The 25,790-nt window shown below is 51.2% G+C and overlaps 1 protein-coding gene across 11 annotated transcripts; it reads right to left on the bottom strand.

The window, feature by feature from the left end:
* Positions 1-2,097: 2,097 nt before the first annotated feature.
* Positions 2,098-25,790, bottom strand: VEGFA (vascular endothelial growth factor A). Of its 11 annotated transcripts, none has more exons than XM_025188776.2 (8): positions 24,848-25,790; positions 18,517-18,568; positions 13,419-13,615; positions 11,259-11,335; positions 10,804-10,836; positions 7,978-8,049; positions 6,726-6,857; positions 2,098-4,535 (listed from the first exon to the last, which is right to left on the bottom strand). In XM_025188776.2, exons 1-8 carry the CDS (start codon positions 24,911-24,913, stop codon positions 4,511-4,513), a joined length of 654 nt encoding a protein of 217 aa, XP_025044561.1. In that variant the 5' UTR covers positions 24,914-25,790; the 3' UTR covers positions 2,098-4,510. The 11 variants fall into 11 exon arrangements, with proteins under 11 accessions (XP_025044561.1, XP_006131393.1, XP_025044562.1 ...); XM_006131331.4 differs by having other exon boundaries at positions 2,098-4,532; XM_025188777.2 differs by having other exon boundaries at positions 7,996-8,049.

Genomic DNA, 25,790 nt, shown 5'->3' with positions numbered 1-25,790 from the left:
AGATGTTTCTGGGATACATTGAACAACTCTTTTTTGTCCTCGAGAAGGCTTTAAAACTGATGATAGGCAAGAGAGATGGTTAGAAGTGAGGTGAGGTAGGATGTGAAAGGATGCGATAGGCAAACTAGGGATTTTGGAGCCTGAAAAGAGCTAGACTGGATTTAATGGGGGAATTTAAGATTATAAACAAAGTTCATCTAGTCACATGACTCCAGGAGACAGGGCTTTCCAGGAGACCACGTAGCATGAGACTCACTATAAAAGTCATGAGAGCTGGCAACTCTGCTAGATCAGTGACTATTTTTACACATAACACCATGAGGTAAGAACGTGGGGCGACTCCTTGAAATCAGTTACCCAGGAGAGTGTTGATGGAGAATCTGAGGACTTGCTCAGAGGTCTCTCATCTGGGAAGGGCTCATTCCTCAGCCAAACACTGGTAGTGGCATAGCCTCTGAGCGTGCATTCATTGGAGGCAGCAGCAACAGTTGTTTTGCACCCAGACTCAGAGAAGACGCAAAAGATACCTCCAACAAGCAGAAAACATTGGTGGGAAGACATGGGATCTTACCGGAGCTGGTCAGCTCAACAAGCAGCAGGACACCAAGTTCTCCAATTCCCTAGTAAAGTTTAACATTAAGGGCATGCTCCCATGCCCCTCCTCTCCAGGGCCAGTGCACAACCAGTGACTTATAAACAGCAGAATGAGCAACAGCTGGGGTTTGTTGTGCACCTTCCTGAAAAGGGCTTTAGTTCCCCATCTTAGAAGAAGCCAATTGGGTTCCTTCAGGCTGAGATTTCACTTTCAGAGGGCCTTTGCAGCTGTGCCCTTAGTGGAAGCATTGCAGAGGGCATCTTTCTTGGCTTCCATTTGTAGTGATAGCCAGGCAGGCATGCTCGCCATCTTACAAATATAGGAGCATCCATCCCGTTGCTGGACATACCATCTGCTTGTGCATTAAATCAGTACAGTCCTAAGACACTGACTCCCCCTCCCCCTCCATCTGCAGCACGATCGCTGTTCAATGGGCTCAGTCAATGCCCTCAGGGCTAGTGAGTCCTATCAAATAGTCCCCCACCCGGGTGACAACTAGGAGAGGTCAGGCGCCTCCAAAGCTCTCAGCTTCAGGACAACCAGAGGATTGAGAGGTCACACCTTCCTCCAAGGCTGTGCCAGAATGGGAAAAGAAAGCTGGTGGCTTAGCTCATTACTTCACACATACTAAGAGCTTTTAATCAGTAGGTACCAAAGATGTCAGTATCATTCTCTCCGTTTTACAAAGGGAAACAGTGAGCCACTGAGAGGTGCCAGAACATGCTGGCAATGGCATGGTTCAGCCGTTGCTGATAGCTATGTGTTGATGTAAGACAATGAAACAAAATGTTTATTAAAATGTACACACTGATTGTCTCCCTCTCTCCTACACCTTGTATGGCTCTTCTCAGATAGTAAGCTCACTGGGATCCATTAGGGTCACATATACCTCTATGGCCTTGTCTATTTACTGGAAGATCAGTGCTGGGGGAATCTATCACCCCAGGGTTGATTTAGCAGGTCTAGTAAAGACCTGCTAAATCAACCACTGATCACATTCTTGTTGCCTGCAATACTTCACTGGATTGAGAAGCCTAAGGGGAGTCAATGGTAGAGTTTCTCCCGCAGTGGAAACATCATGGTAACTTGATGTAAAGTACATTTCCTCCCTCTATACTATTCATGTAGCTGGAGTTGTATGCCTTAGTTCGACATTGCCCCCTAGTGTAGACCTAGCCTGCCTTTCTACTCTACCAGAACAGTGGGGCATCAAACCTGACAATAGTGGCAATTAGGAGTAGACTGCTGGTCCCAGTTCTGTGCTCTAACCATTAGGAAACACTCCCCTACCAAAGGCAGGAAAAGAACCCATGTGTCCTGACTCCTCTTCTCCTATGCTCAAATCCACCAGTCCACAATCTCCTCTTAAAGCTGGGAGCAAAATCATGGTGTCCAACCACTGAATCCCAGGCACTCTCTAATCTCGAGGCAACCCTAGAGGGTCTGTTTACACACTAGAAGCACAGCAGGATGAAAAGCAGAAGGAGAAGCCAAAGAAAATCAAGATCAGAATTAAATTCTTTAATACAAAAAAAGTTTGTCATCATTGTAGTTGTTTTTTTAAGATATATCTGTACTTTTGTGTTTGTTTGTTTAAAAAATAAATATGTACTAAGGAATATCTTGAAAAAATTCACTAGACACAATATGTATTTGTTAATATCTTTCCCCCGCAATTATTACAGATAAACAGTAGCACCAATAAATAAAATGATAACAAATATTAAAATTAAAAAGGAGAAATTCAGGATGTAGAATTTTCTATTGTTCCTGTTTTTTGTTTTTACATATATAAAAAAATCGTAGTGTCTATTTAATCCGAATCACACATATACATAGACATATATATATATATATATATACACACACACACACATATAGCCAAATATATATATAGTATGTAGATGTATATCTAACCCTTGTCTCAATAGGAATGTGTAGGGGTGGGTGTTAAGAGAAACTCAATTAAATTACTACTTATAACATGCTACTGAGTCTGCCAACAATTGGGGAGAGATGGGTTGGGGCATAGAAGGGTTAAACTTATACATAAATCAGTTAAAAAAAGGAGGTATGGTTTATAAATAGTTGAAATTAAATATTAACAAGGAATACTGAAAAATCCCTACTCTTAATTAAATTATTTGTTTAATTTCTAATTTAAAAAGGGATATTAAATAAGTATATAAAACACTTTCTCTTCCCGCCTCCGAAGGCTCTGTCTTGAGCATGATGCAGCGTGAGTATAAACATGATGGATGCAGGCACGTACCCGCGTGTTTTCCTCCTCCTGAAAGCCATCAGTTGGCTGGGGAATTCCTAGTGGTTAGTAGTCACTTGTGGTGAGTCTGGTTTTAGACTGGCTTGTCTTTTGGGACGCTTGCATTTGGCACATTATTAAGCGTTGGAAGTTCAGTTGAAGGTGGTGGCTGGCAGCATTCTGACACAAACCAAGTATCCTTTTGATTACTGTTTTTTAATCACAGAGCTGGTAATATATTTCCACGCAGACATACAAGCACTCATTGGTGTGTGGGTGTGTGTGTATACCGGCGCCTATTACAGCTCAGGAGAGAGATGGCCAAGATTTTCAAAAAAGCAGTGATTTGACGTGATGGATACCCAATTTGATGCTCCTTAAGCCTGATATTTTGGGAACAGGTGAAAAATCAGGCCTCAGAAAGCACCCCAAATCGCTAAGTAATTTTGAGTATCTTGGCTGTATATATAAAATAAGTACAGATAATTAGATATACAGACACACACAGACACACCCCTACTGTGTATATACTCTTGATTAATATCCCTTTGCAGAAGTGTTCCACCAGCATCTTGGATGCTTGTCAGTGGCGGCACTTGTGCAAGAACCGAGCAGTGTGAAATGGCTGCCCAGCTTTGCACCAGCCCCCATTCTTGCTTCAGGGCCCTGTGAGTCTCCTGTCGTTATACAGCCACCAGGGCGAGAAAGATAGATTCTTGTACTGTGATACTTCCTCACAGGGAACGGTTCATGCCTCAGCTGCCCACCATCCTTAAGGCCAGGCTGTACTCTTGGTAGAGTTTCTACAGCAAGTCAAGTCAACGCAAAACGTACACTGACATCCCCCAGCAAGGCAGGTCGTGAGAGAGTAAGGGTGAAGGTTGGAGGAAAGGAGGAGAGAAGGAATCCTCAATCATGCAGCAGGGTCAGTGCCCCATCTCTTTCCTTGACCTTTGACACATAACGCCCCAAGGCACCGCTTTTTGGAATCTCCTACCCATCTTCTCTGGTTCCTCTCCTCCCCTTGCTAGGGAGGAGAAGCTGGTTCGTGGAACGGCCCACCCAACAGAGAAAGAATGGAAGCCGCACAAGTCAGTCAAGAGTTAAGAAGGCTATCCCCAGCGCTTCTGCTACAGTCCAGTCTCAGCTTGTTTCTTATGCCCCAAGTAGCCCGCTTGTGTCCACAGCAGTTGAATATATCCAGTGAAGACACCAATAACATTAGCAATGTTAAAAAAATTCAGCATGTGTACACAGACACACTTGCGAACACACACATATATGTGGTTAATATATATATATATATATATATACATACATACACACATATATATGTATGTACATATATATTTATACCTATGTATATGTATGTATGGGAATCCCATAAAACACACCCTTATAGTCTTCCTGGCTCTCTTATTTAGCAGCATGAAAAGAAAAAAAACAATAAAATAAAACATCCTGTGCGGCAGGTGCCTCGGGGAATGTTCCTTCCAGAGTCCATCGTCCATACTGAAAGTGCTGTGCTCTACCGATCCTTCATTAGAGGGTTCATTTGGATTAGAGTTTTTGTGTTTTCTTTCTTTCTTTCTTTTTCCATCCAGGCGAGAAATCCGGCTCCAGAAACAGGGCTGTCCCCCATTCTTCTCCACTGCTCACCGTCTTGGCTTTTCACATCTGCTGGGGAGGAGAGGGAGGCAAGAGAGAAAAGAGATTACATTTGTGGGGGGAAGGAGAGAACAGGGGCAGGCAGGGAGGGAGCTGACAAGTTTTTGAGCATGCTCTGTGGAGACAAGCTGAAGGCACCACAGAGACCCCAATAGTGATTTTTTATAGACTAGAAGATAGGGGAAATCACTGAGAATATCAACCCAGACATATCAGGCTCCTCTGGATTCACTTAGGTTGGAGGGCGAGTTAGAGGCAAAATTACCACCAAAAAGTTCCTTCTCTCTCAAATCCACTCTGCTTCCCATCTGAGCCCTCAGGAAATCATACACCAACTTGTGCAGAGGGACTGACCCACCCATGCAGAGACAACCCCCCCCACACACTCGTTGCCTGTGACTCCCACTGGAAATGGTGCAGCCAAGACAGTCTCATGCAGACAGGAAGAAGAAAGGAAAGTGCCTCATTCCACGAGCTGCTGCGAGCAGGGGTTAGTGCCAGAGAACAGCGGCCGCCGCTTGCGAAAGCAACGGGAGAAACGAGAGCTTGCCCTGCCGCGTACGGCTCAACTTCAGAAACTCCAGCAGGGAGAGAGGGAGGAACTTGAGCTTAACCAGCTTTAAATCTGGAAACAGCTAAATCCTCCACTCCGTGACTCCATCCTGTGCTCCCGGCCAACGCACTAGCTCTGGAAACCTCTAATCATGCCACTCTCCCCACCGCAGGGAGGGACTGGCAAGAAAAACTGATAATCCCTCAAGCCAGGAAGGGCTTTTTGTTCCACTTGGGAATATTTCCCACCCTTAAATTCAGGAGGGATGATTTCCATCTGCTTCTGGGCGGGGGAAAGGAGGTGATGGGAGATAAAGGTCAAGGGCAGGGAGCTCATGGTCTCACTCTGTGTAATTCAAGATGGGCTGGCTCTGCTCTGCCCACAGCACCGGTCACTCTCCCACTCAGGTTACAGGACCTCCCCCCCCCCCAATTCCTCTGCATTCACAAGCCGGAAGCACCCGAAGTCTGGGCTTCCCAAGGTTTGGCACAATGCTTTTGGGGGTGAGCACCTCACTCCCAGGAGTGGCCGTGATTCACGGACGCTGATCAACCATAAAACTACCAACAGGCTGAGAATGAGCTGCTTCATCTTCCAAGCCCTGGCCACACAGGGCCTTCATTTTCATAGCTGCTTGCCCTCTGCGCCCCAATAAAAACCGCCCGACACCCTGTGCTGGGAACCGGATCTTTGCAAAGTGAGGCTTGAGTTTATTGCCAGAGGCTGGACCGAGGGGCCCTAGTGGTTCCTTTCCCACACACCAGCAGGATCCTCAACTGGAGTCAACCAGCAGAGCTCCACTGAATTGTGCCCGCTGAGGGTCTGGCTCCCAGTTTCTATGCAGGTCTGTCTTCAGCTAGAGCTGTGACTGAGAGAGAACCTCTCACTGGGCTGATGAGACCGCACAGGTAGGCACAGACCACACTGGGCCCACACACAAGCTGCCAGAAACATTGGCCCTGCCTTGCATATGCTGTGGGCAGACACACTCGCGCCATGTCCCAGGGCACAGCCTCACGTGCTCTCACATCAGTGTTAGGGCAGGTAGGGAGCTGTGTGCACCACACAGGCTGGGAGGCCCCCCTCTGGTGTTTAGGAGTAGGAGAGTAGGAGAAAGGCTGGCTCGAGGGGTATGTGTGGGAGGGCTTGGAGGAAGGGAGAATTTCCGGAACTGTTTCCACTCTCCCCAGAGTGGTCTGAAGGAGTCACCCTCCAAATGTGCACAGAGATACAGTGCTTATGCAAAAGGGGGCATCTAATCAACGTGAGATAGAGGAGCCGTGTGCCTTCCCTACCCCAACCAATGGGCAGTATGTATGCTGGGAGGTATATGGGGTTAGCGGCTCCTTCCCTGCTTAACACAGCAACTCAAAATCCACAAGGGTGGACCTACACCCCCTGCCTGCGGAAGCATCCCATCCAATCCCTGCCAGCACATGAGAAGCTCACAGCAGACCAAGGCAAACACTGCCCCTTTCCCATTGCAAGGTGTGCCTCTGAGCCCAGCCCCTTAGCACAGAGGAAAGGAGCGATCACAGAGGACTGGTGCCAGAAGCCAGCAGGAAGCAAGCTCCCTCCCTCTCTTTCTCTCTCTCTCTCTCTCTCTCTCTTTCTTTGGGTGTTTCTCTTTCATCCTTCAGGACACAAACCTGCAAGTGCGCTCGTTTAACTCAAGCTGCCTCGACTTGCAACGTGAGTCTGTGAATTTGCAGGAACATTTACAGGTCTGGGGATCTTGTACAAACAACTGCTTTCTCCTCTCTGAGCAAGGCTCACAGTGACTGCAAAAAGGCAAAAGGAAAGAAGTCTAAGCTACAGCGCTTCAGCAGGAGGAAAATACACATGCAACACACTACACATCCAAGCAATCCCGTGCCCCCTCCCAGCAGCTCCCACACGGGCCCGCTGAAGCTTTGCTGGCAGACGGCTGCACGCGCACGCAGCAACGCTCCGATAGGCCCAGAACCTAGGCGGCACAACATCCACTTGCGTTAGCGTAAAGAGACAGAAAACAGGCTCTCAGCACGGTATTCACCAATCCCACTTTGGGTCCAATCTGCCGGGGGGACAGGGAGGTCACAGAACCACCCTGACTCTGGATGTCTTAGCAACACGCCCCTGAAATGGATCATCCAAGCAAGGAAGAGGCGAGCAGCTAGTAAGCTAACCCCCCAGCGATCTCTCTGCTGCCGGAGAAGCAGGCTGGGCTCAACTGTGCCAGAAGAGGAGATAAGGTCCCTGCCCCTTGTGGCGACAGTCGAGTTTGGTCTTGTCCGTCTTTGGGGACTGGGGCTTGAATTCATCCTTTAAACCCCCTTCCTGCTCCAGACCTGCCACCTGAGAGACTATCAGGAGAAAGGGTGTGAATTTACAACTGTAGAATTGTGTGAATCAGAGTGAGAGTAAGAGAGAGAGAGAAGCCACCCTAAGGAGACAGAGAGCACCCCCCTAAGTCACCCCACCTTCCGCTACTCCTTTATGCTTCTTTTCACCACCAGACACACGCACACATGCATACACGCATGCACAGCCCAGGCCAGTCTCCTATCACCCGCCTTGCAGCAGGGACTGGCGGAGGACAGAGGCCAAAATAGGAAGGGGGAGGGAGGGGGAGATTGCATTATAAGGCGCGATTACAGTGCAAAGAGCCCGCCCGGCTGCTGCATTCCTGTGCCCTTGGAAATGACCACAGCCATTCGTCAAAGAAAGGAGGTGCCCAGCAAGCAAAAGCCACCTGCCCTCAGCTGCGCTGCCCAGTGCCAGAGCTTTGCCACCACCAATGCCGCCCTGCAGGGAGAGGAGCCAACCAGTGATTGGGAGGAGAAGGGGGAGATTCTGAGAGTGCGGCAAGCGGGCTGATGGGGTTGGGACAGACTCTACGAGCACAACGCACAAACGTACAAGCTGAGCGGTTTGTACCGGCTTTTCTTGCGCTTTCTCTTTTGCCCCTTCCCCTTTCCTCGCTTTGATTTTCTGGAAGAAAAACCAAAAAAAAAAAAAAAAAAACACAGAAAAAAAGAAAGAGAGAGAGAGAGGGGGAGGGAAAGAGAGAGAAAACAGAAGAAAACCAAAAGGGAGAGGAAGGCTTTGTGGGCATGGGGAAAAGGAGCAAGTGTGGCCCAAATTCTGGGAGGGGCAACGACAGCACGTCCACCCAGACGTGCCCAGCAAAACTGCAGCATCAGCGCCGCTCTGCATGCCAGATGCACTGCCAGCATTCCCCAGGAAATGTCAGTGCTGCGGAGACGTCCACCATGGTGTCCTGCCGTGCCAGGCTGACTACCTGCCAGGCCCGGAAGCCATCCTCAGTTACACACGGGCCAGGAGGGCAGACGGGTTTCCCTGAGGCAAAGGGGCCTGTGCTGAATCTTTACCATGTACATCTCATTAGGAAGGGGTAACAAGTCGAAAGCGTTTGGTTGGACTTCCCTCGGCCCTTTGCCCTGCACCCACTGCCCTCGCGGCTTGCTCACTTGTGGGGGAGGCCCCTGCAGCGCTTGGCACCTCAGGCAACCAGCCTCTTTGCCTTGGTTGCAGAGCAGCTGCCCAGGGAGCGATTCCTGCAGGCAGGTGAGTAGCGGTGCAGGAGGAGTCAACAGCTGAGTCATTCACTTGCCCACTCTTGTGACAGGGCTGTCTCCTGACTGTCAGCCTATGGCCCGGAGCCCCAGGGCCCTTCCCCTGCCTCCTACTCACAGACAGCTTCCTACCTGCTCCCCTGCAGGATGAAGAGACCTGACCTAGTTCTGACACCTGGGAGGGGAAACAGACCACTCTTTGCCAGCCAAGCAATTTTCAAACCTCCCCCTCTCCCCTGGCACAGCTGGAGAGAGGCGCAGACGGAGCCAAGGGGCTGACTCATTTTACACTTTCTTCTTCCAAATCCATCAACCGCCTCTGATTGGCAGGCGGGTCTGGGAGGAGACAGCACCAGTCCGGCTGTCAATGGCGGAGCAGGGGGACAGCCTGCTCTGCCCTTCTAGCTGCACTAGCCCCAATGCAAGGGACGCGCGACACAGAGACAGCAAAATCCCAGTGTTTGTCAGGCAAGCGAGACCTTGTCCTAAAGCCGCCCTCCTCCTCAGCTCTGCCTCCTTCCTCCCTTCCCTGGCTCAGTCCACCTTGAGGGGGTGGAGAAGGGTTGGGAGGGGAGGAGGACCCTGAGGGTAACTGGCAGGGCCTTACTTGGGCCCTGTTCAAGCCTGTTTGCTGGCACCAGCAACTGAATGTTAATTTCCTTCCAAACTCTTTCCTAGCCGTGGGCAAAGAGAGCGTCCCAGGAACACAAGGAGTCATGGGGTGAGGATGGGGGTGGGGGAAGGGAGTTATCACGCCTTGCAAACTACAGAGACATTGAGGACAAATGAACTTGGGGTGGTGAGGGGGGTAGGAATGGAAGCATCAAGCACAAGGACTTCGGCCTGACCCACACCAAACTGTCCCTAGCGGGCCGGAATGGCCAAGTGGAGGGGAGGTGGGGCTGGTTAGCGGAGAGGGAACGCTGCGCCGACGGGACAAAGCCGGCTGCTTCGCCCAACCCCTCCCCCCCGCCCACGGCCCCAGCACTCACAGCCACAGCTCTCTCACACTTTCAAAGCCCCGTCACTCAAACTGGGCCACTGCTGCACGCACTATTCCAGAGAGAAGGCGCTTCCGGCCAAAGCCGGGGGGAAGTCGGCCTGATAGAACCGTGAGCCAAATTCCAGGGAAGGAGGAAGGGCTGGGAAGCAACTCTGGCTGCACAGCCGACCAGCAAGGCGTTCTCTCTCTTTCTGCCTCATCTCCCCGTGCCCAGCTCCAACCAGTCTCTCGCTGGCACCGGGCGTTCACATGGCAGAGCCGCTACCCCGGCCATGCGCAGTTCAGCTCTCCCGTGCCCCCAGAGGGGTGGCGCTCTCCTCTTTCGTGATTTGATTTGTGCTGAACAAGTGAGTGTGGGATCATTTGTTCCTCCCTGTCTCTGTTTTTGTTGCTGTGAGTAGACGGTGGTGGTGTCATTTCATGACTGTGTTTGAACAGGCTGTACCCTGACCCCTTCTGTGTCTCCCCAGCAAATCCACACGCTGACAGAGATTTCACTTCTCATGAAAGCCTCCGCCACGACCCCCCTCCAAAAAAAACCACTGTGAGGTGTCTCCTTTCCTTTTCCCGCCTATCAACGAACACTCCAGCCCCGGGTCACGTTCACCTCGTCTCCACCAGGCCCCTAATGCAATCTCTTCTGGATGCCAAGCACAGCACTGGTTCAGAGAGATGCCCTGCTAGGAACCGAAGCTGAGAGGGACAGTCTGGCTGCTGAAAGAGCCTCTGGGCAAGCGGATGGGAAAGAAGCCAGCAAGCGCTCACCAAAACCATGGGAAATAAAGAAAAGCAGCGATTTCCAGGGACCACAGAAACACCATCAGAATCCATTCCCGAATGGCCTGTCACTCCACTCCAGGATTTCTCTGACACTCTGTGTAAAGTGTTAGGGAGCCAATGGCATGCTGGGATCAGGCAGGGAGCAGACTCCCACAGCCTGGAATAAGATGGAAGAACCACCAGAACTGGATTTCTGTGCCCTCCTGGAATGGATTCAGGGTTTATAGCCCCTTTAACAGCAGCCCATGCTTATTAAAGAAACAGTGCCTAGATCTGAGCATCTCCTGCTGTCAAATGAGCAAAGAGGAGGAAATAAATCGCCAGCCAACCACCAAAAGAAATCAGAGGGAAAGACTTGTCACTTACTTTTCTTGTTTAGCTCTGACATCTTTCTTTGGTCTGCAGGGAGAGAGAGAGCAAATGCCCAATTAGAAAGGAGCCAACGGCAGGCCCTTACTGTACTGTGCTCCCCTTCACCATCCCTTTCCTTCCCCCAGGACAGCAGCCCCACCACTGAGCCCTGGGCAGGACGGACACTGCCAAGCGCCCCAGATCCCATCTATCTCAACTGGCTGAGCAACCACCAGGGTCTATCGTCGGCTCCTCCAGCACTATCGAGAAAGGAGATGACATCACCAGTGAAGGACTCTTTGATTCCCAGCCCAGCTGCCCTTCTGCACGCCAGCCTGGACCCAACTGCAGCCTCACGCCGGGCTGCTTAGCCCCAATCCCAGTAAAAAGTACAGGGCGGCTCCCCGAGAGTAGGTGCATTCTGAGAGCAGCTGGAACCCTGCAGATCCCCAGCGCTGCTCCATCCTCACCTGCATTCACATTTACTGTGTTGTAAGAAGCTCGTGTGCACTATGTGCTGACTCTGGTGGGGTTTAATTTTCATTATCTACAAAGAAAGACACAGAGAAAAATCAAAATCACCGGCCAGTCGGGGCTGGGAAGCAACTCTGCCAAGGCCAGCAGCCCAAGCACAGGCAGTAGGAACATTCCCAGCCCCCCGCTGTGCCTCTGAGGACAGCACCCCAACTCCTGTCCTACAGGGGCTTCCAGGCACCTGCGCACTGCCGGGGGGCCCTTTGCAGATGTGAAGTGGTGCTGGGGAACAGGGCAGTGCGACAGCCCTGGATGCTGGGATGGAAGCGAGGGCAATTGTGCAAGCTTCGTCCATAGAGTCTCCCCCCGGTGACACTGCTTAGTGCTGCCACGTGCTTTTTCAGGATTGGGCCCCTCTAAGATTGGTAAGAAAGGGGCTGATTTCAACCAAGGCCCAGGCTGAAAGGCTCCCCAGGCTACTCTGGATCCCCTAGCCCATCCTGGATCGCAACTGAGGCCTTCCAGGTGTAAGGCTCTGGGAGAAAACTCCTGATCCCCTGAGTCATCCTCTCCTCCCTGCCTGCTCACGCAGAACAAAAGCCACTGTGCAGCAAGGCATGGGACCCATTCAAGGCTGCCAAGCTGTGATCCCTGGGCACAGCACTAGCATCACCCCTGTAGCGCCAGCTCTTCAGCTGGGGTCAGTGCAGCTGCAGCAGTTACTTAAGCCAAGTCTCAGAGCCAAGGCCTTTATCCCATTAGCATCAGCGCCTGGAACCCAGCAGGGATGCCAGCACTGGTGCTTGTGGCAGAAATCTGCTGATGTGCACCTGCCCCCAATGCATGTGTAGATAGGTCCACTCTGAGGGGTAGAAAGTGTTTCTAATTTCCAGCACCCAACATCCTGGGTTCCCGATTCTGAGGGGAGGCTGCATTGCTACTGCAATCTAAATAATCAGGGCTTGACAAATACGCTTATCTACTCGGCCATGGTGAGTAGATTTCAGCCAGTCACCCCTATTCACCAGTGGTCCGTGCATGCGCAGTGCGGGTCTCGCACATGTGCGGTGCAGGGCGAGTAGTTTTTACCGCAATCGTCGAGCCCTGTAAATAATGCTGCAAGGTTCTCCACACACACACACACACACACACTCAAATTTGGCTCAGGTCATGAGTAAAATGAGCGTGTTTGGTGTCAACACAGTCCCATGCGGTCTCCTGTCTGCCCCACAAAGCCACAATATTTACAGTCTCTGCTTGAGGGGCCCACGGCTGGAAGAGAGGAGGGAAGAACTGTGTACAGGGAATCCAGGACTAGAGCAACAGGGGCAGTGCTGGTCAAGCTCAAGAGCATCAGCATGGCTGTGAGGGCGAGAGGCAGGAACCAGCCAGCGTGGAGCTGCAGGGGCTGGTCTACAGGGGGAAAGGCTTTCTCAGAGAGCCTCCTCTCAGTACGCCTGGCCTTTGCTCCCCGCTGCCGGCCTCTGACTCCCCTGAGCACTGAATTCAGCAGTTTCAGAACAAAAGCAATAAAGGCAAAGGGGCTTTTCTACTTGATATGGGCCCTTCTCTCTCCTGCTGGGCCACTGGAGCTAATGACCCAAATCCTCAGCTCTGCCAATAAAGAGGAGAGAGTTCAGAGAGGGCTTCTTCTTTTACAGGACACTCAGCCACCTTAGCACTGCAGCAGGAGCTGCCTGGTACGTGTACCAAAGCAAGAGAGAAGGGCTGGGAAGTTTCCCTACCAGGCCTCCAAGGTAACACCAGGAAGTAATTAGAAGTGCTGCCTGTATAGTGCAGCTTCTCTGTCTCTGGCTAGCCAGTTAACTCCACTGACCCAGAAAATGGATTTTCCCATTAATCTTAAATAGGAACTCCTGTTAAACAGCAACTCCTGTTAAAGCCGCTTGGTGCGGCCATGGGAGACTAGAGCCCCAAAGCAATGTCTCTTCACACGAGCGTATGACTAGCAATGAGACTGAACAACTCCCTTTTCCCTCCCCAAGACTCCAGAGGAGGCCCATCTGCTCTCTCTGAGGAGATCTTGCTCCCAGATTAGGCTTTGCCTCCTCGGCTGCTCAGAATGACCAAGTTGCAGTGACTCGGGATGGCGGAGGCAGGAGGCTCCCTCCCCTCTGCTACCCCCATTCCCTCACCTCCATGGTGATGTTGTGCACCTCCACGGGGACGCATTCTAGGCCCTCGTCACCACAGCAGCCTGCACACCTTTGCAGGGGCACGCAGGACGGCTTGAAGATGTACTCCACCTCATCAGGATACTCCTGCAAAATGTCCACCAGGGTCTCAATCGTCCTGCAGAAGCTACGCTCATAGACATCCATGAACTTGATAACTATGAGGCAGGAGAGAGGGAAGGAGAGAGAGAGAGAACGAATTAATAGCAGCTCAGTCTGGGAACATGCAGACCTTTGCCCTCAGAATGAGGCAAGCAGTTGAAATGACTGGTCCCTCTGCCCTTCACTGGAGGCTCTGCAGCCCTGATCTGCCTCTACGATATAGATTTCCTCATAATTATCCCCACCAAACTGAGGAGCCACTCCCCCCCACCAGTACAAATGAACTCCCCAAATATCCTATTAACGGGGTAGGAGGAGAATCTTGCTTGAATCAGCTGCTGCCACTGAGTAGCAGTGGGAGAATGGAAGTGTGAAGATAACAGTCTAGGATGATCCGACTCACCTTGGCCCCGATGCCTCCCCTACCTGCCTCCCCACTCCTATTATCCGACACACTCCATCAGACATGCTGCCACTGAATGACTTAGCTCAGCCAAAAAACACTGGTGTGGGGGTGTCTTATTGGTAAGATTTATCTTTTCCCCATTCAAAATGTCAAATTCTCCGCCAGTGGACACTGGGAATGCTAGAATCTAAAGTGGGGAGTAACCCCCAAAAGTCCCCCCAGAAGGGGCTGGATCCACCCCTGCCTATCTCTGGGAAAGGAAGCTCCCATGAGGTGAACGAGAATGGGTTTCAATCATTAAAAGTGCATTCCCCACTCCTCCATGCCATTACACCTTCCTGTCCTCCCACCTGTCAGATCCAAAGCATCCCTTCCAATATGCCACCTTCTGGAGCACTACACGGTCTGTGAATGACATTTGCCAGAGTCTCAGTCTCTAACTGCCTGGAACCTCACAGGCAGATGCCTGTTTCTCAGCCCAGGAAATCCAGGGTCAGCAGTGGACTGGAGGAATCAAAGCCACTCCTCAGCATCCAGAGTGATAACTGGCCACATACCAGAATTAGGTGGGGGAGAGGGGAGGTGCAGATCTGCCTTTTCCCTCAAGGCACTCAAGTGGACTACACAGCAGGTGCTGCAGCCCTCTCTGATTTCACAAGTGTTTCCCAGTGTTCCTGTGTCTGGTGCCAAAGAGTCATCCCACTGCTTGGTCGAGGGTTGGAGAGGTTTAAAGAGAGTTCAGATGAAAGCCCTGGTCTGCGGACAGCAAATGCACAGCACCCTTCAGTCCCACATGCGTTCTCGAGAGGACGTTTCAAAGAGCAGAAGGAGACAGTGGCTGTTCTGCATTAGAATGATACGCCCGCAGTGTATGCACAGTCCTGTAATGGCGAGGTCGATAACCCCATGTGATAAGCACAAACTGCTTGCATCATGGAAAAAATGGTTTCCACTAAGCATTTCTGGAGTGCCCTGAACCTGTGACAAACTGGCATAAAGGTTACTTTGCCACAAAAATATGAAAGCAGCAGCTCTGAGCTCAGGGCCCGCAGGTAATTGTTGAAAGTTAATTCTAGGTCATGCAGAGCTGACAGGATCACAGTACTGCTGGCAGCGGGTGCCAGGGGGAGGAGTATCTGTTTGGGAATTGAAAGTGTCAGCGAGCACAAGTGACTATTAAAAGGAAAAGTGGCTCAGAGAAAGGAAATGTGACCTGCAAGGCAGGGACTGGTTGCTAGCATTCTTCCTCCTCCGTTCCCCCTCTCCTCAGTAAAGCTGCCTCTCATCCGTTTTGTTTGGGCCACCTCCTTGTTCCCCTTCAGGATGACCTTAACCTTAAAAAGAGACTATCTATATACAGTGGATTTAAACAATTTAGCACCTGGGAAATTATGCAGGCCCAGAGGCAGCTATGGAGACATGCTGCTGCTTATTCACACCCTCCCAGCAATCAGGATCTGGGAACTGATGCAATAAAAATAAATCCGAGATAAAAATGCTGATGATCCACGCAGGGGGGAAACAGTTAACATATGCAAACTAAACACTGCTACATGTACTAGGATAGTCATGAGAGGCAGAAACTGAGCCTGCCTAGAAACTAAAGTGAAACGGACCAGCCTGCTTCCATTCTCCAAATGGAGAGTGTCAGAAGGGAAACCCTACAGCATAAATGGTGGAAAAAAACATACTTGGCTTTTAAAAAAAAATCATTTTTAATTATCTAAGGGGTTATTAGCAACATAAGGAAGGTGATTCCATGGTTATGGCCAGATTCAATGATGGATTCCAATTACACGGCTTTGCCTGAACAGGCCCAAGCAGCTGGATTCATAGCAGTGACTGTGGTTTCAAAACTGTACGTGTAGTTTTCTTTGCAGAGTCTTTTGTTTCATTTGTAAAGTCTCCAATCCTTACACATTCAGCAGTGCCTGGACCACAGCACTAGGGACTCAGGGTAGTGCCAGACTCAGAACATCCCCATAAGAAATTATCCACATAAGGTGCAGTCTTTACCTGCTGGTTTTTGTATCTGAATAAGAAAGATTCTTTTCAGGAGCCTATGTCAGCTTCTGACGAGGGGGGAGGGGAATCTATATTAGACCAGCTATATTCTAAATCAGAACATCCTGCCCACAAAGGAGCTGATCTTGCCAGATGCACTGATTTATTTGAGTTTAAGGCACTCACTTAGCAGGATCAAGCCCAAATTTGGAGCTGAGTGGTAGAGAGAAACCATGCTAGAAAAAGGGGTGTAACAGAAAAGAATGGGTCTGTGATTGGTGTATATATGGGCACAGAAGTGTACACACACACACACACACACACACACACACACACACACTTCTTTTAAAAATAAAAAGCGCAGCCACAAGGGTGGTGGTTTCCTTTATTTAGACCAGAAAAAAATCTTCTCGTGGAGCAAACAAAGAGGGTTTGTCTGGTTTCTCTACAACGGCTTGTGCCACAAAACCACGTGGAAGGATATCTGAGCAGCAGGGGGGCCGGGTCTACAATTACAAATAGTCCCCAAATTGGATCACGTCCACCCCAAATGTAATCCTGGCTGAAGCACTAGGGTCAGCGAAGAGACCAAAGAAACAAAGTGACCTTTTATCCCAGGACCTTTACAAAGGATGAAGCTGTATGACTCCCCTTGCTGAGTATTATCACCCCATTTCAGAGAGGGGAAACGGAGGCAAGAGGGATCTGACTTCTCAAGGTCTTGTAGCAAGAGAAACACAGAACCAAGAACGTAACCCAGGTGTTCTGATTTCTAGTCCCCTGGGCTAATCAGAGACATAATTAGCATCACACAACTAGGAATAGAAATTAGGAGTCCCAATTCCTAGTCCCCCATTCCAATCAATAGACTAATCTCTTTTCCCTTTCCATCACCCTTCCAGTGATGTGGAACCAGGAGTGGGTAGAAAGTAAGATAACTTCAGGGCAACAGGCACCGTTCAACACCTCTCACCAGTAAGACAGATGGGAGCACAAAGGGGCCCCAGACCAGGGTATTTGCTGCTACTTATTTCTACCAGTCGCAGAGGGATTGGGTACCAAAATGAGCCTCGCAGCGGGCTCAATCCTGCTCCCTCTGAAGTCAATGAGTCGTTCACTGTTCACAGGGCAGTCTGCCAGCAAACAGAAATGGATGACAATGCAAAATGGACACCTTGTAACAAATCCAGCCTGCTGCAAATCTCTGGCAACACTTCTACAGCTTGTCATGCCAATAAAGTTATTGAAAATGAAACGGGAGTGTGGCAGGGAGGGGTTCAGTCCCAAGGTGCATTGCTAGAGCCCCCTGCTGCCCTTCTGTGGGAATAACACCGAGGGTCACAACCTGCCAGGGCATGCCATTCAAGATGATGATAAAGAGGAGCTAGGGCCAGTGATGACCATTGCTAGAGTGGCAGTGGAGTTCTGCAGCATGAAGGAGGAAAAGAATGGCATCCCTGTCTGAGATGTGGCACAGAAGAGTGCCTCACTCTACACAGCTGTAATCCCCAGTCTGAATCAAGAACTACTGAAAGACAGCCGAGCCATTCAAATACACAGGCTCCTGCGAGTCAGAAATGGGCTAGCAAGGCCCGCCCTTTGATAACTCGGTGCCTACTACAGATCTTGTCTCTGCCCAGCTTTGTTCAGAACTCCATCCAAACACCTGATTTCCTCTCCAGTAAAGCAGCTGGAGTTCTCTGAGACTGCAACTGAATGAAACTGAATTGAATCAACTGGACTACGGTACCAACTAAGAAACGCTCCAGGCCTGCTAGCTCCAGCCAAGCAGAAGGGAATGTGATTCAGGTCTGTCACTATATAGTGCTACTCTTTCCAAGATTTCTGGCTAGAGGGGGGGTAGGGCGTGAGTCTGGAAAATTATCCCTGGCTGCTGCTTCTGCTTTTTTAAAGACAAGCTATCTTACAGGCTCCGGGAGATCCAGGTGCTGATTGGTCCTTTGTCTGATGATCAGATCTTATCATGGGAAAGAGAGCGAATGGGAAAAAGGAGAGGAAGACGGACAGCAAAGATGACAAACTCCTTCCTGTGACATCGCAGCACGTCTTTAGGGAGCTATTCATAGCCACTCAGCTTTTGGTCATTTTTTGTCAGCATTCTGGAAAACGGGCACTGAGTTCATCAGGATCCGCAATATGTTCCATTGGACTGAGACAGTCAGTGACCCTCTATCTCTCCCAAAAGGCATCTCGTGAAGGAAGGGAAAAGCCAGCTCTTCAGACGGGCCCACCCATTGCAAAAAAAGGCTCTTCCAAATGAAAGAGCCGTTCTAATGAACATGACACCACAAAAGGGTTAAATCTGGCATCTCACATTTCCAGTCCTAGTCCCCCCCACCTCTGTATGCACGCTTTGCTCCTGCTTTCCAGAAGGTGGCAGTATTGGTCCTAAGGATCTTCCCAGCAGCTTGGCTCAATGTCTCCCCCCAAATTACCCCCCAATTCCCCACCTCCCAGAGCATCTGCAATTCCTAGTGGCGTGTAAGCCCTGTAACTGTTGAAAAAAGAACAAGGCAAGCCGCTTACCTTCATTGGGTTTCCTCTCCACATCCCCCAGGGTCGGAGCGGCCTGCGACAACTGAAAAGATAATAGAAAATTAGTCAAAACACAAAGTCATTACCCTGTCCCCAGGGGCGGTTAGAGAACTGAGCCGCTTCCCAGGATTCCACCCGCTAGCTCCAGAATGCTGAGGTAACAATGCCACAGGAAGCAACAGTGTGGAGCGTTCTCATGGGGCTGAGAACCCACCCTTCTTCTCCCCATAGCAAATAAAGCCACCCCAAAGGAGCACGTCTGACTTCCCTGCTGCAGCCTTACTGGGGGGAGTACTGCATGTGGGGAAAAGTTATTAGTAAAGGCTTTTGCCGGCTTTGAGTGGAAGTGTTCTCCCCCCCCCCCCCCCCCCGCCACCCCATGTGACTACAAGACAAGCACAGAGAAACCTTTGTCTTCTCTTTCCTCCAGAGCAGAAGAAAATGAAATAAAAATAACACCTTGGCTTGGGCTTAAAAGGGGAGAGGGTGGGCAGAGACACAGCATCCAGGGAAAGGCAATTCACCCCAGTGTATGCGCCAGAGCAAAAGTGGGCACTTGGGAGTGGAGTGGATGGGGATCTGGTTTAGTACAATATTGCTTTAAACAAGAACACACAGAAATTATCTGGTCAAAGGCATTTTGAATGATTAAGGTCAAAAACAGAGCGGGAATCTGGGCAGGGGGGAGAGGGGAGAAAAACAACATTGGTGACCTTCTAACGCTGACATGACAAATAAGCTAGGAGATTGCCCACGTTCATGTTCCAAGGAAAGTTAGTGGAAGGTATTTCGAAAAGTGGCCTATGGTGCAAAGCAGGCTAGCAAGTGCAGACAGATTGGGTACTGCTTTTAAAGGGACAGCAGCCCTATTTTTCCTCCCTCCTCTCTCGCTCCTAAATTAGTCTCTGTTATAAAGGTAAATCATTTGAGCTGGCATTACGTGGCGGTGGAGGAGGGGGGAGGAAAGGAGGGTGAGAAAAGTCTCGTGGTTTGAAAGGTCATCTCTGCTCTTACCATGTTTGCCGCTGAGTGGTGGCGATTGTTGGGTGGCGATATTTGGCTTTATGTCAGAGTAGTTAACTGTTGCATCACTGCCACACACAGCAACTGCCCCAAACTACCCCTGCTCCCTTCCACACCCTCTGGCAGGCAGGGCACTGCCCCACAGAACAATGGAGTCACAGATCTGGGCCAGAGCCTCTAAGCTGCAGAACCAAGACTAGGCCACTCAGCTCCTCTATCACGCTTTCCCAGCAAAGAAAGAAAAAAGAAAAGCTCCTGCTGCTTTTGTAGGGACAAGAGACACTTCTGAGACGCTGCTACAGGCATTAAGGAAATTAACGAACCTGCCCCCCAGCCAGAGGGAGGGATGGCGAAAAAGTATTATGGGTTTTAGTAGAGAAGTGTTTTACATTTCAGGTGAGACCTTAAAAACTCAACTCGTCTGCTTTGTGTGAGCATGGTAGCTCTGATGGTGTTTTCCATAAGGCAGAGTTCACTCTGCTGTCCTTGACCAAAAATGCCCGGTCTCCAAGTGTTTGTGCACGATGCTGCTATCTGCACGGTTTTCTCAACCCCGGAGACACCTGCATTTCAGTGGAACTGTATTAACGTGCCAGGAGAGGAGTGGCACTAAAGAAATGCAATATAGTCACGTTAGGCTTTTTTAAAAAGGTAATCACTACGATCTCACATATGGCCAGATACAAGACTGGAGCCAGCCAGCCCAAGCCTGCCAAATAGATCCAGCTGCCTATATACTTCCACGCTATCCCATGCACTGCCTTGGAGCTTCAGCTTTAAGAGGAAGGAGGAAATAGAAAGTTTCTAAAGCAGGAAAAGAAACCCTTCTCCCATTGTGCAGTTCCCTCTAGCTAAGGTGGGCCCATAAGCTCTTAGCCCTAGGTATTATGTGCAAATCCAGCCTTCAGCCGCCTAGCCACCCACAAGGAAGGAGAAGCAATCTCCCCTCACAGGGCTGCAAGATCAGTTTTAAAAGTGGGCTCCCATGAACAGTTTCATGCCTGCAGGGCGAAGTTCACTGCAACAAAACACAGACAAAATGGAGGAGGCAGAGACTGCGCCAACCTTCCAGAACCAGCCTGGGCCTGAAGACCCAGGGCCAAAAGGGACAGAAAAGCATCAGCTGTGGTCTAGTGAAGGAAGGAAATCACCAGCCAGCTCAGTCCGTTCAACCGACAAGGCCCATTGTTACGTTAGGGCTTGGAGTCAGGCACGGCATGACCATTGCTTGCTGCTGAGAACTGGCTCCGAGACCCCTTTACAGCTCAGCAGTGCCTACTTGCTTTCTGGGACCACTGGCCTCCCCTGCCATGTGCCCCCGACATCGCCAGCAGGTGTTAAGAAACAGGTGCAAGCAGCACATTTTCACTCCTCACCTGCAGCACAGCCCGTACCTCATTCTTCTGCAGAGCCCAGTGACTCCCAGCCAGTGCCACTCGAGGAAGTAACCAAACTCTGCCTCACGATTTTATGGCAGTCAGTGTGCGTGAGCGCGTGCAAACTGCCGGCTCACAAAGGCTGCCCAAGTGTTAAGTTGTACAGTGGTCTGGGAAGTCAAACTGGATCACTGTGCCTGCCTAAACTGAAGCACTTCGTGACTACCCACTGGCATGGAAAGAAGGTGATTTCACAGCACACACACACACACACACACACACACACACACACACACACCCACCCCCATCGCCTTTGGATCTGGGAGGGCTTCTGGAATTAATAATAATAGTGTCTCCCTAGAGGCCCTGCTCCACTAACATATCTCTCTCACTCCTTTTCCATTTCCTATCCCTGGTACCCACAGAGTCTGTCTGCTGAGGCAGCTTTGCTTGGATGGAAGGGCCTTTGCCTCACATTAGAGGGCTTTGTTCCATAGAAGGGGTAACTGGACAACACAAGCGGAAGAGCCCTTTGGGAGACAACAAGGCCCAATGCCCTTTGGTGGGAGCCTGAAGGTCATGCTGCCTGGGCTCTCTCTCCTGTGCTGGCTTTTGGAATTACTCATCACTTCCATAATGATTGCTTTCCACGTTTTTCTGTGGCCTGGATGCAGTCCCCAAGTTAGAGGCACATAATTCCCCCTTTGGGGGGTAGAGGCTTCTTTTATGCCCTGAGCTATATATGCAGGTGGTTGAGAATTTGTAATCTGGAATCAGACAAACGCTGCCTAAACAGTCACTCAGCCTCTGTGTGTATCTGCATCTTCTCTGTCCCCTCTGCCTTACTGAGGGATCCAGTTCTAATGTGAAGCAAGTTACTCTCTTGAGGAAGAGAAAAGGTTAATCCACTCATTTCCCCCCCCCCCCTTCTCTTCCAACCCTTCCCCCTAATCTCTGCAGGCTCATTAAAAGAGCTTTGTAACTGTTTGGGGGTGGAACAAACAATCCAGCCACTTTGGGAGGGACTCTGGGACGGGAGTTAAGGCACTTTCAGTCTTAGGCGCAAGAAATTCTTCTCAGAGGTTTTTACTCAAGGGAGAGGGGGGGCTTTACTGCAACCTTTCCCCATTGTACATACAGAGAGAGGTCAATAATCCTGCAAACTGCCAGTGGACAATATAGGCACCTCTGAGACAGAGCAGAACGGGGCAAAAGTATCTTGGTTTGTTCGAGTATTAGAGATCCTCTGGGATGGCAGCACGCAATCCCCCCCCCCCCCCCCCCCGAGACACTGTTAGTTTGGTCTCAGAATAAGAGGGAGAAGCAGCTTTGCAGGAGTGTAGAAGGGAAGTTAGTTCTCCTGGTATTTCCAGCGTGGCTTGGCTCATAGACACACCAAACGCAGGAGCCTGGTGGGTGTGAGATCATTAATAGTCTAGTCACAAGCTTTCTTTCCCTCCCTCCCTCCGTGTCTGGTCACTGCCGGATCCCTATGGCAATACAGCTGGCTGTACCCAAGTCTTGCCACATTCCAGGGCAGGAAGGGAAGAGCTCGCACTCCCAGGACATTCTCACCCTGGGGTCACACCTGGGAGGCTGCAGTTTAGAATCAAACCCAGCAAGCAGCAAAATGATGGGTCTGGCCTCTGCTCCCCTGCTTTCTAGGGAAAAGGGGCCATGGAGAGCTCAATTTACCCTCTTCCCAAACCCATCAGCCTCACCTGACCCTGGGAAGAGTGAGGACAGGGCAGCAGGGCCAAGGCCGGCTAACATCTGGGGGAGGGGGTCCAGTAGAACAGGACACCTGCAACAATATCACCCATCCCAAGCCACCAACTCACAATTTCCCCTGTCCCAGCAAATAGCGATAACAATAGGAACAGCCTCAACAATGAGTAATTATAACACTGCCTTTCCTCAAGCGGCACTGCAATACCTGCCCTCTCCTCCACATTTGTTAAAGCAGCATTCATCACCTGTACCTGGCTTTTCCCCTGAACCTGGGCCAGGGTTTTATTTAATTCTCCCCAGCATGCCTGGCTAGGTAGATACATTTATTCTGCACCACTGCTTGATAAACAGTGGAGATAAAATATTATCATCAAAGCACAAACCTCTTCTCTCAACACAAAGAGTCATGCTTATGCCATGCCCACAGTCATTGCCATGCTGCCCACATGAGATCTGTCTAGTCCAGCATTTCTAATGTTCCCATCGCTGGAGTACCTAGGTGACCAACATATGAATAAGGATAGAACTAACATCGGCTTGCAGAAACCTTGAGGTCTGTCTGTCTGTCTAAGCGTTTATCTGGCCCCCATCTCTGTACTAGTGGAGTATCTCTCTGTCTTCATTCTCACAACACTTCTGGAAGGAAGGGATGCCTCTTCACAGCCACTCTGTTATTCTTCCTTATCTGTTCCCACCTTTTCCCTCTATTTTGGTCCTTGTCATTATCCTCTTCTGAGGAGAGACTTTTTGTACTGTGATCTACCGGTTTCAAAGTGTTGGGGGTTTTAAAACCACCTTCACATGAGACTACCCAAGGACAAGCCGGTGATATCACCATAACTTAGCACATGACACTCTCCAATAGGACGGGAGCTTGATTTCCTCACAAGTATAGGTTAATATGCTGCTGTCACTACGAAAGTGGGAATATAACACGCTAGCAACAAAGCCCCTGACGCCTGCCAGACTTTAGTTACTGAACTGAAATGGCTTCTAATTGAGAGGTTACCTTTAGTGTCAGAGCCCCACAAACAATGCGAACAGCGGGTTAGTTTAAATGGCATTTATTTTCGCATTGGAGGGCCGGGCCGAGGTGCTGGCCTCCCCAAATTCCTGAAGACAAATGGCAGCTGAAAACTAACCTGTTCTTATCCCTCCCATTGTTGCCCACCTAAGCAAGCACACACCACCCCGCTCAATATAACCAATCCAGTTTAATAACTCTTGGCAGGCAACATATGCCACTTGACTTGGAGGCAGAGGTTTGCACAAAGGGGTGTATTTCTGGAGGGGGCCGATCTTTCGGAATGCCAAGGGCAGCTGGCTAGGGCAAAAGCAGGGAGAGGAGAAGGAAAAGGGAGTTTTGAAATCCCAGCGGCGGCATGTATGTTGCAAACCAGCCTGGATGAAGTACAGAATCCATTTTGTCCCCTTTGATCTCTATTTGCTTTTCCAGCAGGCTGCGCTCAGCGCCAGTCGGGAACATGCCCAGAGAGCTACCTAAAGGCAAACAGGGCACAACCGCCTCGGGCAATGTCAGGCGGCAGAGGACGCAGCTTACGGCCCAGGCCAGGCGCTGAGTCCCAGAAGCTGATGCAAGAAGCCAGCGTGGTGCTCGACGACGGGCACTCGCACCGGGATCGCGTCCGCCTGGGCGTTCAAAGGCTGCTCCCAACTTCGCCTCAACTCCGCAGGCAACAGACCCGACCTGTTCCCGGGAGCAAGAGGGACCGGGGCAGCGAGCGGGACCCCGCGACTCCTTCAGATCCCAGCAACTCCCGGCTCCCTCGCACGCCCCCGGGACCGGGGTGCCCAGGGCCCGTTCCTCTCCGAGTGGCGCGGGTGCGCTCCCGCCGGCTCACGCCCCTTTCGCTGTGTCCCTCTGCGGGGACTTCTGCAGCGGCGCCTCGGCTCTGCAGGCAGCCGTGCCCGCGCGCACGCACACAGCGACAGCTGCATGTGCATGGCACGCACCGAGCCCTGGGCACCGGGGGGCAGGCGAAGGGGGTCGCTCCGGCTCCGCCCGCGGGCATCTTTGAGTTCCCAGCGTCCAGGCACGGCCGGCGGCAGCCGCAGGCGGAGGGGGAGACCACGCCGGGCGGGGGAGTTGCGGGGGGGGGGGTGATGCCCCCCTCCCCTACACACACACACACACACACACACACAAGCCCCTCTCCGCCCTCCCCCTTTACCTTGGCGTTGTGGAGATAGAGCAGCGCCGCCAGCCCCCAGTGGATCCAAGTGAGCAGAAAGTTCATGATTCCTGGAGCAGGTCGGGGGAGGCGGGTGGCTGGCTGGCTGAGGCTTTGCTGTCTCCCCTTTCTCTCTACTTCTCCGAGCCCTGGTCCTCCCTCTCCTGGAGCCGCTCCCCTGGGCGATTTCTGCAAAGCTTGCGGCCCGGGGAAACTCTTCAGTCTCGGGTTTCACCCCTCCATGGGCCCGGCTCTCTAAGCGCCAAAGAAGCAGACCCCCCGCCCCAGCCTTTTCTCTTTCTCTCTCCCTCTCTCCTGCTCCCTGCACAAAGCTCAGCCTCCTCGGTCCGGCCCGGTTCCGATCCAACCCCCGGCGGGCCAATCCAAGCTCCAGACGGCACCGATTTGTAACAGATTTCCCCGCGGCGGTAAGAAAAACCCACGCGCGCGCGCACACAAAAAAAGTTTGCCGGAAAGTTTCAATGCATTTTCCAGTCTTCGGGTTGGCTTCCTGCGGCTGGAGTTTCCTTTCAGGGGAGGGGGCTGGCTGACCCCCGCTGTGGATCCCTGGCTCGGCTCGCTCCGACTTCTCCTGCCCCGGGCAGGGATCGGGCGGAAGGGGTCCCTTTTCCTTCTGGCCACCGCTTTCAAAATCCAAACGGGTCGGGGAGTGGAGGGAAAATCCAAGCCGGCAAGAGTGGGGGCGGGAGGGAATAAATTAATGTATGGGGAAAAAATAATCACAACAATAGCAAATCCCAGCGCACAGGGAGAGCTGCTGCTGCTCCTAGCCTGCCCCGCGCCCTCCTGGCTCGCTCGCCTCTCGTGGCGGAGAGTCGGGGTGCACTTCGCTGTCGCCCGCTCGCAAACGTCAGGCAGCGCCACAACCCAGCGCGCTTTCTCTCCCTGCTCTCTAGCCCTCCCTCTGCAAATGCTCCGCTCG

The sequence above is a fragment of the Pelodiscus sinensis genome, chromosome 3, assembly GCF_049634645.1.
Source record: "Pelodiscus sinensis isolate JC-2024 chromosome 3, ASM4963464v1, whole genome shotgun sequence".
In the NCBI taxonomy this organism is placed as follows: domain Eukaryota; kingdom Metazoa; phylum Chordata; order Testudines; family Trionychidae; genus Pelodiscus; species Pelodiscus sinensis.
The sequence above is the reverse complement of the archived record's forward strand: the minus strand, read 5'-3'. Positions and strand labels throughout refer to the sequence as shown.

What these genes read in the sequence shown, in the direction of transcription:
- VEGFA (XM_025188776.2), bottom strand. Translation starts at nt 24,913, where the DNA reads ATGAACTTTCTGCTCACTTGGATCCACTGGGGGCTGGCGGCGCTGCTC. An exon ending in TGCACAACATCACCATGGAG is followed by an intron (nt 11,336 to 13,418) that starts GTGAGGGAATGG and finishes CTTTCTTTGTAG; the next exon opens with ATAATGAAAATTAAACCCCA. An exon ending in CGGTACAAACCGCTCAGCTT is followed by an intron (nt 6,858 to 7,977) that starts GTACGTTTGTGC and finishes GCCTTTTTGCAG; the next exon opens with TCACTGTGAGCCTTGCTCAG.